The sequence below is a fragment of the Panthera onca genome, chromosome C2, assembly GCF_046562875.1.
Source record: "Panthera onca isolate mPanOnc1 chromosome C2, mPanOnc1 haplotype 2, whole genome shotgun sequence".
NCBI classification, from domain to species: domain Eukaryota; kingdom Metazoa; phylum Chordata; class Mammalia; order Carnivora; family Felidae; genus Panthera; species Panthera onca.
The window spans coordinates 4,691,673-4,707,685 of record NC_138347.1 but is presented as its reverse complement, the minus strand read 5'-3'; the positions used below and the strand labels follow the sequence as shown (position 1 = coordinate 4,707,685).

Below are 16,013 nucleotides of genomic sequence, written 5' to 3'. Positions count from 1 at the left end.
GGTGGGTGTTCAGCGCACGGAAAATGCCCAGAGAGGCAGCCAGACTCCGCCGGGCTGAAGTGCTGCGGGGAGGAACTTGGCGAGGGGAGGCGCTGACTCCTGGTGACGCTCGCGGCTCTTTGACGATTCCCCACTCTCCTCTCTGACCCTCCACTCACCCCCCCCCCCCGCCCCTGCGGGGCCCCCTCGCGCGCGGGGTCCCGGGGCCAGTTCAGGCCCTTGCTGCCCCTTTAAGGGTTCCCGAAACTTTCCCCCTGGTATCAGATGAGCCTCGTCACATCCGTTGGCCGTAGCAGCGGGGCGCGTTCCGAGGAAATTCGGGACTCGAGTTTCCCGGGGAAGAGGCGCGGCCCGAGACGAGCGAGGGCGGGCGGGGCGCGTCCGGGGCGCTCCCGCGGACCCCGCGCTCCGCCGTGACCTTGGCCGCGGGGGAGGGGCCCGGCCCCTGCGGGGCAGCCGCCGCCCGCCAGAGGGGGCAGCGGCGACCAACTTGCTCAAGTTGGCGGCGCGGGCTGGGGCGGCTCCGGCTCCGGCGCCTCCTCCCGCTCCTGCAGTCCTCCTCCCGCGGTGCTCCTCCCAGCCGCCGCCGCCGCCGCCGCCGCCGCCGCCGCCCGCCCGCCCCGTGCGCGCCCGGCCCTGCCCGCAGCCCCGCGCCGAACCTCCGAGCCGCCGCCGCCGCCGCCACCGCCGGACGGGACGGGCCGGGCCGCGCGCGCCCCCCGGGCCCCGCCGCGGGCATGGGCGCGCAGGCCCGGGCGCTGCTGCTGCCGCTGCTGGCCCACTGGCTCCTGCGCGCAGCCCCGGCGCCGGCCCCCGCACCCCTCACGCTGCCCCTCCGCGTGGCCGCGCCCACCCCCGGGCCCGGGACCCCCGCCGCGCCCCGCGCCGCGCCCGGAGCCGACGGCCTGGCGCTCGCCCTGGAGCCCGCCGGCGGCGCGGCCAACTTCTTGGCCATGGTGGACAACCTGCAGGGGGACTCCGGCCGCGGCTACTACCTGGAGATGCTGATCGGGACCCCCCCGCAGAAGGTAGGTTGGTGGGCGCTCGCCCGCTCCCCACCGCCCCTGCGGTCCCCCAGGCTGCAGCCGCGGGTTTCCCGGGGGGCCCGTGGGGGGGGGTGGGGCGGGGGGCGCCCGGCGGTGCCCGCGCGCGGCTTAGCGTCGCCCCCGACCACACGCCGGCAGGGCAGAGCTGGGGGGCGGGGCGGGACGCCGAGGGGCCCCCGCCGGGCCGGGAGCGGGGCGCGCGCCCTGGGGACGCGGGGCGGCCGGGCGTCCTGCCCCGGGGCGCTGCCGAGGGCGTGCGCGAGTGTTTCAGAACTTGTGCGTCCTCCGCCCCGAGCCGCCGGGCGGCGAGCGCCTCTAAGGGGCAGCCCTCCTGGCGAGCGGGCAGCCGGCGCCGTGGGCCTCGGGCGCGATGCCGAGGCCGCCAAGGGGCTCGCTTCGGGTTCCTCTTCTGGTCCCCACGATCCCCCCACCCCCATGCTGTCTCATGGCCACGGGAGCCCGTGGCCGGCCCCGGCGGCGCAGCGCCCGGGGAGAAGGCTGTGTGCGTGCGCCCGGCGGAGGGGGCCGCGTGGCCGCGTCCCTCTCCCGGAGTTGGCGCGTCGGCGTGCTCTCGCCGGTCCGGCCGCCCAGCCTCTCTGCACCGAGCCCGGCGGCCGCACACGTGGCTGCCGAATGTATGAAAGCGCAGTCCGGCGCCTGCGGAGCAAACGGGGGCTGAGCCAGGCTGCCGGGGACCGAGTGGCCTCCCGAGGACAAAATAAAAATAAAACCAAGCGGCATTCTTTTTCTCTTAATCTGATTTTCATTTATTAGCACTTTTTTTTTTCTTTGTAACGAGAACCCAGTGGCCCCAGGCTCGGCAATCTGAAGAACAGGAAAATTTCAGGAGTCGAGTTGGCTCTCCTCCTCCTAACACATTACCTAATCCAAGTGTGATGTGAAGTCAGGTTTTTCTTATCAATTGAGTACAGTCTCAAGATACTTTATTTTTATTTTTAACGTTGTCATTTGGGTTTTAATTCAGCTATGATTCCCCCATAAATAGAACATACTCATGACTTGGGTGTAATTCTAATTAAATTATTCAAGACTTTTCTGAAGAGGAAAGATGCGCCATGCTAATTCTTTTAAAAAAAGAAGCTCTGCAGAATAACTTCTATACTTGCTTAATTAGTTTAAAAAAAAAAAAACCAAAACCCTTCAGAAATGTGTTCAGCTCAAAACTTTGCTTTTTGCCTTTCGTCTAAGTGGTGGCTCCCGGGGTGGATGGTGGGGAGGGAGGAGGGGGTAGGAGTCAGCTGAGGAAGCTTAACTTGACCGCAGAGGCTGGTGCTGGTCAAAGCCACCACGTGAATACTCCAGCTGGTAGTGGGAACTTTGTACTTTTCTGCCTTCCCAAGATTTCTCAAGATATTGACGATCAACCTCTTTTGTGGCCTAAGGATGATGTTTTGGGACCGGAAATGACTCTCCCCTTGGGAATGTGTGCCTTGAGGGCAAGAGCTCCTGTTAATTTTTTGAGTGGAAAGGAATTCTTTGTACTGAAGAAAAAATGAGGGCAGTTTGGGTGCTGTGATAAAAGGGGGTTTGAGGGGCGCCTGGGTGGCGCAGTCGGTTAAGCGTCCGACTTCAGCCAGGTCACGATCTCGCAGTCCGTGAGTTCGAGCCCCGCGTCGGGCTCTGGGCCGATGGCTCGGAGCCTGGAGCCTGTTTCCGATTCTGTGTCTCCCTCTCTCTCTGCCCCTCCCCCATTCATGCTCTGTCTCTCTCTGTCCCAAAAATAAATAAAAAAAAACGTTGAAAAAAAAATTTAAAAAAAAAAAAAGGAAAAAAAAAAAAAAAGGGGGTTTGAAGTCTGCCTCCGGGGACTAGAAAGGGGATGGGGGAAAAAAAAGTCTCAAGAAAAGCTTAAAAAAAAAAAAACAAAAAAAACTTTTCTCTGGGGCTCTCACAACAAAAACTTTCATAAATGATAGCTTTTCTTTATTAATTAATGCAGTGACCTTTCCTTTATTTTATTATTTTTTTAAGTAAGCTCTGGGTCCAACGTGAGCCTTGCACTCACAACCCCGAGATCAAGAGTCGCATGCTCTACAGGCTGAGCCAGCCAGGCGCCCCAGTGACCTTTACTTTAAAATGATGAAGTTTAAATAACAGGAATGTATTGAATGCCTCGTGTTTGTATCCTTACCTTGGCCAAGGGAGTAGTTCATTCAAGGTTATGTCTCAGTTAAAGATTAGCATGTTTCCAGGGAAGGCTGTTTTTAACAATCCAGATTTAATTTTTACATTTGACGGGGAATGAAATATTCTGTTCCTCCTTCTTGGCCTGATTTAGTAATAAGCTGTTTTATAGCAACATCCGTGTGTACGATCTTTCCAAATGCCTACTATAGGTGTTAGTGACAAGTGCACTGGGATTCATTTCTTCCCTGTCTCCTCCCGAAATGTCTCTGGCCACCAGCAGGGTGTTTGCAGCAGGCCCTGGGGTGACTTCTGAACTTGGAGTGAGGTTTCCTGCTCTGTTAATGGCCAAGAGTTATGCATTTATTCTCTGCTGATTCTCCTAAGCCTAAAATAAAACTTGCTTAGGTGGAGAGAAAAATGAAATTGTAAATTCAAGCATTAAATAACCAAGAATTTTTGGAGAAGTAACAGTCGCAGATCGTTTGGAGGGCTCCCCTCGTGGCAAGCAGCCTGCTGCGTGTCTCACGGGTGCTCTCCCTGGGGGTTCTCAACCACCTCCCAGTCCTGATGCCCATTTAGGGGATGGGACAACAAACCTGAGGAAGTTGAATGGCTGGCCCAGGGGACGGGACAAGAAAGAGAGCCAGAAATCGGGCCCAGGTGGCTGGAGTCCAGAAGCCGAGTTCCGAACCACTGGGCCCCTGCCTACCTGCTCCCTTTCCTTCCCGCCTCCTTTATTTTACTTTTCCCTTTTTAAAGTTTGTTTATTTTTGAGAGAGAGCAGGGGAGGGGCAAAGAGGGAGGGAGAGAGAGAGAGAGAGAGACACAGAGACAGAGAGAGAGACAGAGAGAGAGAGAGACAGAGAGAATCCCAAGAGGGCTCTGTGCTGACAGCACAACTCGGGGCTCAAACTCACAAACCGTGAGATCCTGACCTGAGCCGAAAAAGCAAGAGCCAGACGCTCAACAGAGGCACCCAGGCACCCCTCCGTTTCCCTTTAAAAAGAAAAATTTGGCCTCCAAGTACCCTCCCTGTCCAGCCAGAGCTCCCTGGACCTTAAACCCCAAGGTGTCAGGGACTTAATAACGTGACCAACGAGGGACTCCAACCCCCGCGGCCCCTTCGTCCTTTCCCTTCCTTCAGGGCGACATGATGAAGAGTTGGACCCAGGTGTGCCTGGGGGAGAGCCACAGGTCAACAGGAACCAGAGCCACGCAGGTCCCTGCTCTCCCAAGGGAGAGCCAACTGTTGGACACGTGCACACGTGCTTGGTCCCCGCATGCCTTAATCAAGAACTGGGGGGGGGGGGGGTCTGTCGTTCTGCCTGACACTCTTCAAGACATCACGGGCATCTGCCCCGAAGCCCGTGGGAGAGCAGGACCACGTGGGCATGGGGATGCGGGCCAGGTGTTGGATACCATCATGTGACCTCGTTTGAACAGTAGAGAACCCGCCTCTGCTTGAACCATACGGTTTGGTCGTATTAATAATAATGGCATGCTAAAATGATGATAATTATAGCAATTTCCATTATTTAAACAAAAAAAAGGCTTCCATGCTGACACGATAAACCCACTGGAGATGCTAGGGGGTCTGCAGCTCTGTACCTGGTAATGGCCTCAAAAGGCCTCCGGGGTTTCTGTTGAAGGATTGTTCTGTCCTCTCTCCACCAATAGGGATGAAACAGACAGAAATACGATCTTCATACTTAACCATTCGAATGTAAAGAGCTACAAAATTATTTTGGGGACTCCCATTTTAATCACGGCATGTTGGCTTATCACTTCTTAGTACACAATTGTTTGGAAGACTTTGGATTGAAAATATGTGCCAAGGATATGCAATTTAGGAGTTTGTCTTTTTTAGAACAAGCAATCCAGTGTCCCTGAATTACATTAAGCCTCACTGCAGGCAAGGCTGGAAAAAGGGATGGGCACCGAGAATAAGTGTTGTTGTTTTTTTTAATGTTTATTTTTTAGAGAGAGAGAGCGAGAGAGCATGTGTTTGTGCGTGCAGAGAATAGGGCAAAGAGAGAGAGAGAGAGACAGAAATCCAAGCAGGCTCTGAGCTGTCAGCATAGAGCCTGATGCGGGGTTCAAACCCACAAACCGGGAGATCATGACCTGAGCCGAAATGAAGAGTCGGACGCTTAACCCACTGAGCCGCCCCGGCGTCCCCCGAGAATACATTTGCTGGAACACAATGAGATGGTAAATATTACGGACAATGACGTGTCTGGGGTTAAAAGAACAAGAAAGTCAAGGCTAGGTTCCCACCAGCTTCTGTGAGTGAAAGGTGCCAGCTCCTGAGCTCTAGAGAAAGAATTATGATCCAAGTCCTCCTGCGGAAGATGGAAAGGCCAGGCCGAGACATCTGCGCAAAGCACCTTAGAGGGACCGTCTGAGAAGTCGCTAGCAACTGTTAATATTAATAGCCAACCTTTATTTCAGGCTCACTGGATGTTGGGCCCCACGCTAAGCATTTTGCACAGGTCACCTCCTCTAATCCTGCAAACAGCCCTGCGAAGGGCGGGTAAGTGACTTGACTTAGTAGTTTTCAGATGGAGAGAGCGAGATCCCGAGAGGCCCAGCAATCTGTCCGTGGTCCCACTGGTGAGAGGCCCAGCTGGGGTATCGATCCGTGGGGTCTGCCCAGCTCCCCGGGCCACTACCCCTCTTTTGCATCTGGACTTTCAAAAAAAATACCCATTTTAATTTACCCGTGGGTGACCTGGGTTTTGCGGGGAGCCTCCAGGACGCTGTGGCATCACACACTCGTGACCGAGGACAGGCGATCGGCCGCCCTGTGCTGCCCTGCTCTTATCGGTTGGCGATCTTTTTGAGTTCTTAGTTTCCTGCAGCTGCTGTGACAAATGGCCGCAAACTAGGTGACTTTAAACAGCAGAAATACATTCGCTCACTGCTCTGGAGGGCGGCCATCCGGAATCAAGGTGTCGCCAGGATCCCGTTCCCTCTCCTGCCTCCCCCAGCAGCCAGCCTCTGCCTCCGTCTTCACAGGAAATCCCCCGCTGTGTATGTCTCTGTGTCCAAATTTGCTGCTTCTTAGAATGACACCGGTCATTGCATTAGGGTTCACCCTGATCCGGTCTGACCTCATCTTAGTGTCTTCACATCTGTAAAGACAGGCGCCAGGGGTTAGGATTTCTACATAATTTTTGTGGGGGAAACCGACTGAGCCACCCAGGCGCCCCAGCGGGACACGAGTTTTAATCCAGAAGTTCATTCTGAGTTTGTCATTCTGTGTATTTTCTTTCATTCTATCCCATGTTTCAGTTGCCAATAATTTTATTTTTATGTATTTATTTATTTTTAAATGTTCATTTAGTTTTGAGAGAGAGACAGAGTGTAAGCGGGGCAGGGGCAGAGAGAGAGGGAGACACAGAATCCGAAGCAGACTCTGGGCTCTGAGCTGCCAGCACAGAGCCCGACGCGGGGCTCGAACTCTGGAACTATGAGATCATGACCTGAGCCGAAGTCTGAGGCCCAACTGACTGAGCCACCCAGGTGCCCCAGGACTCAACATATTTTTTAAACATTTCTTGTCACGTTGCACAAATTCTCGAGTTGCCAGAATCATTGCCTAACTTGAGCAAAGTCCATTTGTGTAAGCTCGGATCGCTGGTATTTTAAATACCTATGACTAAGAAATACTCATGTTGGGAACAACAAAGATGTAAAAGGCTTGAAAGCTTGTATTTCATGTTTTAAAGACTATAAGGCATCTGTCACCCGTCTTTATTGAACATATTAGATACAGAATACACACCTTTCACTTGTAGTACTCCTACCTGTCATATCTAGCCCTTTCTCAACTTCTGACTTCCTTTGTTGCAGATAGGTGGGCTTAACCTCCTTTGGGCTTCCTGCTTCTTCCTGGAATGATTGCTGGCGTCTCCTAACTAAAACTTGAAAAGGGGAGGTTTAAGGTTAGCTGGCGAGATGAGTGATTTCTCCACGGTGGTAGTCCGTGCTGTGTTGAACCCGAGGACAGGAGTTTCAAGGCGGTGGCTTTTTCCCTTCCCTGTGGCGCCTGGCAGCCCTTGGGTTTATTTTATATCACAGACACGGTATGAGCAGGTCAAGCCTTTGGCCCGGGTTTCCGGGTCCACCTAGGCTGAGCGTGGGGGTTGGTGGGCGCTGACTTTTGCCCCAGCCCCAGGCAGAGTGCAGCAGGAGTAGCTGGTGCATCCATTGCGATGATGTTAGAAATAAACCCACCGACCCAATCAAAGGAGGGATGCGGAGACTCAAGCACAGTGAAGCGAGGCTTTAATCAACGTTCTTGCAAGAGCAGGTGTCTGATGGACAGGCACGCTCAGGGCAGTTACAGCAGACAATTTATCTCCTCGCGTGCAAGTCCCTCCCCTGGTTCCTCATTGGCTGAGCACTACAGAGGTGAGGCCCTCCCCTGGTTCCTCATTGGCTGAGCACTGCGGGGGGGGGGGGGGGGGGGGGGGGAGAGGGGTTGCAGCCTTACCGGGAAGTCGCCTATGCCCACGGAAAGCCAAAAGTGGTCTGGTTGGAACAAACGTACATTCCCTGAGGTGACACAGAGACTTTCAGTCCCTCCTCCCTTTGTTCTTTGGTGCATGCTCATTGCAAAGCCCCCGAAAATAAGCCCGTGAGACAGAGGGGGGAAGAAGAACCAGAAGTGAAATGTCTAAGGGTTTGGGACTCCATTGTGGGGAAGGGGGGTTGTACATATTTCCAATAGGTTATAAACCTACTATTTAACTAGACAGCACGGCGTTTATTTGGTATTTCTTTAAAAAAATTTTTAAGTTTATTTATTTAGAGAGATAAGAGAGAGACTGGGCAAGGGGCAGTGAGAGAGTGAGAGAGAGAATCCCAAGCAGGTTCTACACTGTCAGTGCTAAACCCAATGCAGGGCTTGAACTCACAAACCGTGAGATCATGACCCGAGCAGAAATCAAGAGTCAGGAGATGCTTAACCGACTGAGCCACCCGGGGGTCGGTATTTCTAACAATGAATCCTCTCCCTTCTCACAACGATGGGCACTTCTGTCTCCAACCCAAGAGCCTCCTTGTATGACCAGCAGTGAGGCCTCTACTCACACTTGGCTCCATTGCCATATGCCATGGATTCCTCTCACTCTGTTTTGCTTGCCCAGCCTGGGTTCGATGTTGACAGCGGGGCTCACCGTATGCTAGTGACCGTGGATACTACCTGGAAACAGAATGGCTGTGAGGCAGGTGGATGGCCCCGCTTAGCTTCTGTGACATCGTGTGTATTTACGTCTACCCGTATTTACAGGTAGAGTGTAAGGGTGTGTGCCGGTATTCTGAGCTCCTTTCCCGAGCCGTGGAGAACTGGTGTGTGATGCATGGCTGGACTGGCCACCCCTTGGGGGTCCTCTTCTGGCCCAAACGGACGATTTGATTATTTACTTAATTATTTATTTTTTGCCCATTGCTGTTCGGTAGCTTTTTTCGCCCCTGGGATCCCCAAAGAGGACAAAATGCTCCTGGCTTGCTGGTGTAGCCACATTCAAGACACTCAACTAGGAGGTTTGTTTATGAGTTTGTGCACACCAGCCAGCACCGGTCACAGGTTGGACGTTTTGGGATCTTTATTATATGGCACGTCATATACCTGTACCTGGTAATACACAATCTCAGCACTGCCGTTTTAGGAAGATAGAGAGCACTGTCCGAAGAGTAAAACGGTGCTGCCCTGGGCCAGCTTCATCATTCCAGGGAGCCGTTAAGGGCGGTGGGAAACTTCTCTCCTTCCAGCACCACGATTTATACCTGGCCTCGCTAAGGCCAGGCTCGCGCTCCCCGGTGCCAGGAGCGCCTCCAAAGCGCACGCGCGCTGAATAAGTGGCCTTATTGGCGGTATGTGGGGGGACTGCTTCAGTTTGCCAGCCCTGCAACCCACCCCAGAAACAAACAAAAAGTCAGCCCACAAGCCAGGCCCTCAGAAAGTGGTGCCGTGGAGGAAAACGGGGGAAGGTACCGAATCAAAAAGTTTTCCCGGGAGCAGAGAGGTTAGGACAGCCAGGACCCTGGTGAGAAGACACGCTCCTCGGGGAAGGTAGGTGTGGATTCCAGAAGCCTCCGTGGGCATCCAGAGCCCTTTCCACTACATCAGGCCGCGCCCGGAAACCATAAGCTTTTTTCAGCGAGACAGGCCGCTGGGGAGCCGGCAGGAGCTGTGCAGTCATTTGGGAAGCAGGTGTTTGGGTGCTGACCGTAGAGGTGCTGCTTGCCAAGTGCTGGTGTGGGAGAACCTCTCAGAGCCTCAGTTTCTTCATCTGTAAATTCGACCTGGTGACTTGAGATCCCTTCAGAGGCTCTAACACGCAACGTTTACAATCTGTTTCAGTTCTGAGCGCTCGCGAAAGCTGTAATATTCAGCTGTGTGCAGTCACCCGGGCATCTGTTAAAAAGCAGAATCTGGCTCCGCACCCTGGGGGGAGGGGAGGGCACGGGTCACAGGTCACAGCTGGCCGGGAGGGACTAAGAGTGCCTGGTAGGGCTGGGTCGAAGTGGTTTCCCAGGACCCAGCCCCCGTGTCATGGTTGAGTCCTCTGCATTTTGCCCTGTTCCCCTGGTCCCCCTTAAGTAGGCACTCGGCCCCAGCCCGGGGACGCTGTTTGCGAGCGGGACAGAGGCCAGCTTCTCCTCTGCGTGGTGGTTGTCTGCGTGGAACCTGGAATGAGTCGCTTTTTTCATCTTCCTAAATGTTATTTGGTCAGTGTCTCCTCTGCGGGTTCAGCAACCTCAAGCAGACTGCCTTCCAGAAGCTTCCTTGTGTTTGGCAGGTTGGAAATGAGGAGAGCGTTTTCTCCAGGGACCGTGCTCTCACGGCGCGTGTGCTGACGGTGTCCTTTTTAACTTTTCAGTCTGTCATGGGGCAATAATTTGTAAAGCGATAAAAATGAGTTAGTAGGAGAACAAAATGGAAATTAAAAAGTGCGTAAATACAAGCCCTCCTTTTTCAGTTCCTGGGTGCAGCAGACATCCGGTTTCCTGGTTGGGCTGATGTCTGTTTCAAGGCTTCCTCTCCCATCCTGTGGCTACCTCGTTGCCGATCAGCCCTAACTGTTGGGCTTGTGGATCGGGCAGTCTGGGGAGGCCAGACTTCTCACTGATAACACGTGTTCTAGAAAGCTTGCTCTGTAAGACGTGGGGCAAGTCAGAAGTTATTAGAAGTGGTTCCAGCCACTGATTTTGTTTTGCTGTCCCTCCCTTTAGTGGGACGGTGGTTATTTTTGCTAAAGTGGAAAGGGAATATGGTGGTGCTGGTTTCTGTGCTTCCCAGCCCCTCTCCAGTGGGGGTGGGAAGAGAGCTTTTACACCCGGCAGCAAATAGGTCTAACCCAGAGGTTTTCTATCCCAGGATGTTGTGGCTTCTCGGGGACATTGGGCACTGTCTTGAGATGTTTTTTGGTTGTTACAACTTGGGTGTTGCCACTGGCATCCAGTGGAAGCCAGGGACGCTGTTGAACATCCTGCAAGGGAGGCACGGGACGGCTCCCCATGGCAGGTGATGGTCTGGTCTGAACTGTCACCGATGCCAAGGGTGAGAAATCCTGGTAACTCGGCCTGCCACCCGCGCCGGCCTGGGAGCAGTGAGGGGAGAATGCCCACGAGAAGCATCTGCTGTGGGCACGAGCCAACAGTGGCTGCTCATGACGCCCGTGGACCTCCCCTGATCTTCAAAGCCCTGTCTTGTTCCAGCACTGCGGGTCTCCTCCTTGGGCACATTTATTGAGTGACTACTGTGTGCCAGGCCCTGTTCTCCGGGGGGGGGGGGGGGGGGGGGTGTGGAGTGCAGTTTGGCTGTGGCCAGCAGCGTGGGAAGACGTGGAGGGAACCAGGTGAGGCCAGGCAGGCGAAGGCAAGGGCTGTGCACTGGGCAGGGTCCCTCACCGTGAATGCACGTGGGCCCTGGGTGCTGCCGACGGATGCATCGGCCTTGGGAGTAGCTCATCTTTCCTCTATTTTCTTTTTTTAATTTTTTTTTTTAATTTTTTTAACGTTTATTTATTTTTGAGACAGAGCATGAACGGGGGAGGGTCAAAGAGAAAGAGACACAGAATCTGAAACAGGCTCCAGGCTCCGAGCTGTCAGCACAGAGCCCGACGCGGGGCTCGAACTCACAGACTGCGAGATCATGACCTGAGTCGAAGTCGGCCGCTCAACCGACTGAGCCACCCAGGCGCCCCTTTTTTTAAATTTTTTTAATGTTGGTTTATTTTTGAGAGAGAGACAGACAGAGCATGAGTGGGGGTGGGGCAGAGAGAGAGGGAGACACAGAATCCGAAGCAGACTCCAGGCTCCGAGCTGTCAGAGCCTGACGCGGGGCTCAAACCCACGAACTGTGAGATCATGACCTGAGCCGAAGTCCGGCACTTAATCGACTGAGCCACCCAGGCACCCCTGTCTTTCCTCTATTTTAAAATTGCGCTTTGGGGTTAGATTTTATTAGAACAGAGTCCTTAGAGAGTCAGTGTGTGTGTGTGTGTGTGTGTGTGTGTGTGTGTGTGTGTGTGTGTATATGCATGCGTGTGCGTGTGTGTGCACGAGCGTAGGGAGTGAAGAGTGGGTGGGGCGAGCTAACCATGGTTAGCCAGGAATTTCTGAATTAAAAAAGAAAATTATGGGGGCGCCTCGGTGGCTTGGTCAGTTACGCGTCCGACTCTTGATTTCAGCGCAGGTCATGATCTCACGGTTCGCGGGGAGCCCCGCGTCCGGCTCTGCGCTGACAGCACGGAGCCTGCTTGGGATCCCCCCCTCTCCTCCCTCTCTCTCTCTCCCTCTGCCCCTCCCCTGCTTGTATGCTCTCCCTCAAAATAAATAAATAAAACTTAGAAAAAAAAATTAAGAAAAAGAAAGCAAAATGACGCTCAGCGTGCCCAAGGGAGGTGGGACGCCAGACGACCGTTGCTTGTTTTCTAACAGTGCCTTCGGTCAGGTTCCCCAGGGACAGATGGAGCTAAGCGTGTGGATGGGTGCTGTATTTGGCGGGTGGTCCCGGGATTCGTGTGTAGAGGGTGGGGGAGGGGAGAAGGGAAGGGGAGCGTGCGGGGAGAGGTTGCAGGTGTGGGCAGCGGTACACGAGCCCCCTGAGGGTCTCTGAGAGGATGCCCAACGGACTGGGGGTCCCAGGTGAAGGGCAAGGGCGCTGGGCTCCCCCTCCCCCCACCCCCACCCCTGCTCCTGCAGGTGTGTGCCCAAGGCTGCTCCAGAGTGGGCGAACTAATGGCTAACCTTTGGCATTTGTGGTCCTACAGCTGGTTAGAGCAGGCCTCCAGGCGGTCACAGGGGCCGCGCACTTGGGGCTTTGAGGGTCAGATGCACGGAACTGTTGGCTCAGCACGGGGTTTGCTGCGGCCGCTGCAGCCCTCCCACTGGAGCTGTGGCTGGCACCGGTTAGGCCAATATCTGGGCAAGGAAAGAAGGAATACGGTTCCGTCACTGAATGTACTTGAGGGCATCATTTCGGCCTTTCACAAAGCAGTTTGGAAACGCTGCTTTAAAATCCTAACTTCCTAAAGCGCTCTAGAATCTAACTCACGGAAGCCTCTGTGAGTCAGTCCAGAGTGTGCTTCTCATTGAGACGCGTACTTTGAACTTTTTTCCAGAAGAGGAGGATGTGATGTGTGGGCACTGAGCAAGGGAGAATGCTTGGTGGGGGGGAGGGCAAAGGGAGATGATGTTTTGAGGTTAAAAACAACCACAAAACCTCCTTTGAAGGTCGAGTGCTCTGAACCCGAGACTTCAACACTTTTGCCTGCCAGGTGCCTTGCGATGTCTGAAGGCAGTGAAGCAAGGGGTACAGGACAGGGTCAGGTCCCAGACACCCTGACACTCTCGTGAAATCCACAAGCTTACCGAAGCCTAACGATTTATCATCCAGCTGTGCACGTATAGCGTATATAACACCAATTAAAAAATTTTTTCTTAACGTTTATTCAGTGTTGAGAGACAGAGACAGAGCTCGAGCAGAGAAGGGGCAGAGAGAGAGGGAGACACAGATTCCAAAGCAGGCTCCAGGCTCTGAGCTTTTCAGAACAGGGCCTGATGCGGGGCTTGAACTCATGAACGGTGAGATCATGACCTGAGCTGAAGTCAGACTCTTAACCAACTGAGCCACCCGGGTGCCCCACCACCAATTCTTTTTTCTTTTCTTTTTTTTTTTTTTAAGTTTATTTATTTATTTTGAGGGGTGGGGGAGGCGGGCAAGCAGGGGAGGGGCAGAGAGAGAATCCCAAGCAGGCTCCGCGCTGCCAGTGCAGAGCCCGACGCGGGGCTCGAACCCACAAACTGTGAGCTCATGACCCGAGCTGAAATCAAGAGTCGGGCTCCACTGAGCCACCCAGGCACCCTGTCTGACACCAGTCCTTGAATGTACGCTCATTTCAGAAATACCTAAGATATGTTCTGTCGCCCTAAAGTCTGTAGACATATGTGCATTTTGGCCCCTTACCCCTGCGTGGGACCCGGTAGTTTCTGTGACCCCATCTGCCCCACCCAAATGGGAGAGACTGGTGGTCTTTGGGTGGGTGGGGTTGCAGGCCTCGTGCTGGGCTCTTTATAGAGGGCGGAGACCATCCCCACCTTCCCCTCCACCTCTGAGCTGGTGCCTCGCTGGCTCACTCACTAGCTCACTCACTAGGGGACCTGTTCATCCCAGTCCTGGGTTTGTGAGCCATGCCGCTGGCCGGACAAGTGAAACATCCTAGTGTTTGTGTTCAGGCCTCCAGGGAGGCGGGGGCCTGCCCAGCCCCCAATCTCAGCCTCACGCTCCACCCCAGCTCTGCCAGTGCCGTGCGTGGGGCTCCCAGTCAGCGGCACACATTTCCTGTGGCTGCCTGGGGGCCGGCCCCACCTCAGGTCCCCTCTGCCCCCCGCCCCAGGAGTGAATACAGACCCAGCCGTTCTGGCCCCTCCAGCCGGACAGACAGCATCCCTCCGCAACCTGCAGGGTCACCTTGCCTTCCACACGGACGCTGTTGCAGCTGTGGTTTGTGATTCTTTGTTTTTCTTTCTTTGAATGTTTATTTATTTTGGACAGAGAGAGAGAGAGGGACAGAGCACGAGCAGGGGAGGGGCAGAGAGAGAGGGAGACACAGACTCGGAGGCAGGGCTCCAAGCTCCGAGCTGTCAGCACAGAGCCCGACGCGGAGCTCGAACCCACGAACCGTGAGATCATGACCTGAGCCGAAGTTGGACCGTCAACCGACTGAGCCCCTCCCCCCCCCCCCCCCCCCCCCCCACCGGCACTCTGGTGTCTGATTCGTTGTAAGCGAACCAAGTGTGAGATAGTGAGCTAAGGGAGATACCGGAAAAGCGGCGTTCTGAGGTCTGGTTGTCTGAAATTTCATGGCAGTGTGCCTTCGAATGGCTGTTTTTGTTGGTTGGTTGGTTTTTTAATGTTGGGCACGCCGTCTTTTCGGTCTAGAAGCTCAGGGTGTTCAGTTCTGAGGGATTTTCTAGTTAAAATGTCCGCTCTCTTTTTGGGGGACCAAAAAGAGTTGCCCAGATGTTGAACTTCTGGTTCGGTCTCCTGTCCCCATCCCTTGGTCTTTGCTTCTATGGCAGATTCTCGGCTGCCACCTTCACGTTCACTTTCGAGAGCGCTTTCTTGTTCCTCTGAATGTTCCGTTTCATGCTTGTACTTTATTCTTGTCCCAAAACTGCATATCTGCTATTTCTCTGAGGAAATTACTTGCGATTTTCTTTCTTTTTTTTTTTTTTTTTTGGAAATTTTCTTCCCGCTTCCTGCCTTTTCTCTGCTGCCCCTGAATCCTGCCCTTAGGGGCCTGGTCTGGTCTGTGTCACACGCCACAGACTTTCTTTCCTCAGATGTCCGGGGATTAGTGGCTGACTGTTCATATTTAAAAGGCAAGTGTTGGGAGTGCCTGGCTCAGTCGGTAGAGCATGTGACTCACGGTCTCAGGGTTGGGAGTTCAAGCCCCACGCTGGGCATGCAGCCTACTTTAAAAAAGTAAATCACGTAGGGGCGCCTGGGGGGCTCAGTCGGTTGAGCGTCCGAATCGGGCTCAGGTCATGATCTCCTGGTTCGTGGGTTTGAGCCCCGTGTCAGGCTCTGTGCCGAGAGCTCAGGGCCTGGAGCCTGCTTCGGATTCTGTGTCTCCCTGTCTCTCTCTGCCCCTCCCCTGCTCACACTCTGTTTCTCTCTCTCTCTCTCTCAAAAATAAAGATTAAAAAAAAAAATTAAAGTAAATCAATTAAAGGGAAGCGTTAAAAGACCAAGAGGAAGGCTGTGTGTGTGGACCACGTATAGAGTGAGTTTTTGTTATTTACATGCGTGCCTAGGTTTTGAAACATGGCGGTGACAGTGACCCTGTTACCTGACCAGTGAGCGATACTTCCACTTGGGTGGTCAGATCAGAACACCTTCCCAATCCTCTCCTCTCTGGCCTGCGGCGGCCTGTGTGACTCAGCCCATAGCGGTGGACGGTGGGACGTAAATTGGGGTCTCCTGGAGGATTTCTGGGAAGCTTCTCCTGATCGAAACAATGGATGTGGCTGGGATTATAATTTCTGCTCCTTCCTGCCATTGATGAAGGTGAAAGCCTGTCAACAGGTAGCCAGCATCTGACCTTGAGAGACAGGTTTGGGGGGAGCAGCAGAGATTTGACGCTGGTTTTCTGTGAGGTGTTGATCTAATACCAATTCTCTCTAGACACTTCTGGACGTGGAGAATAATCCCCACTTGTTTGAGCCGCTTGAAATCTGGTTTTTACTTGCAGCCAAAAATGTTCCAAATGTTGTGCCATCAGAAGTTTTTGGGAAAAAAGT

At 54.1% G+C, this 16,013-nt stretch overlaps 1 protein-coding gene across 2 annotated transcripts in view; it reads left to right on the top strand.

Annotated features, from left to right (window-relative positions):
- The first annotated feature begins 285 nt into the window (after positions 1–285).
- BACE2 (beta-secretase 2) overlaps positions 286–16,013 on the top strand; it is a 91,516-nt gene continuing 75,788 nt past the window's right edge. Inside the window, exon 1 of one of the 2 annotated variants that reach the window (XM_060640501.3) lies at positions 286–1,028. In XM_060640501.3, coding sequence (XP_060496484.1) covers positions 738–1,028 — 291 coding nt within the window. In that variant the 5' untranslated portion in view covers positions 286–737. The remainder of the gene's footprint in view (positions 1,029–16,013) is intronic. The other variant, XM_060640497.3, reaches the window with a different exon arrangement.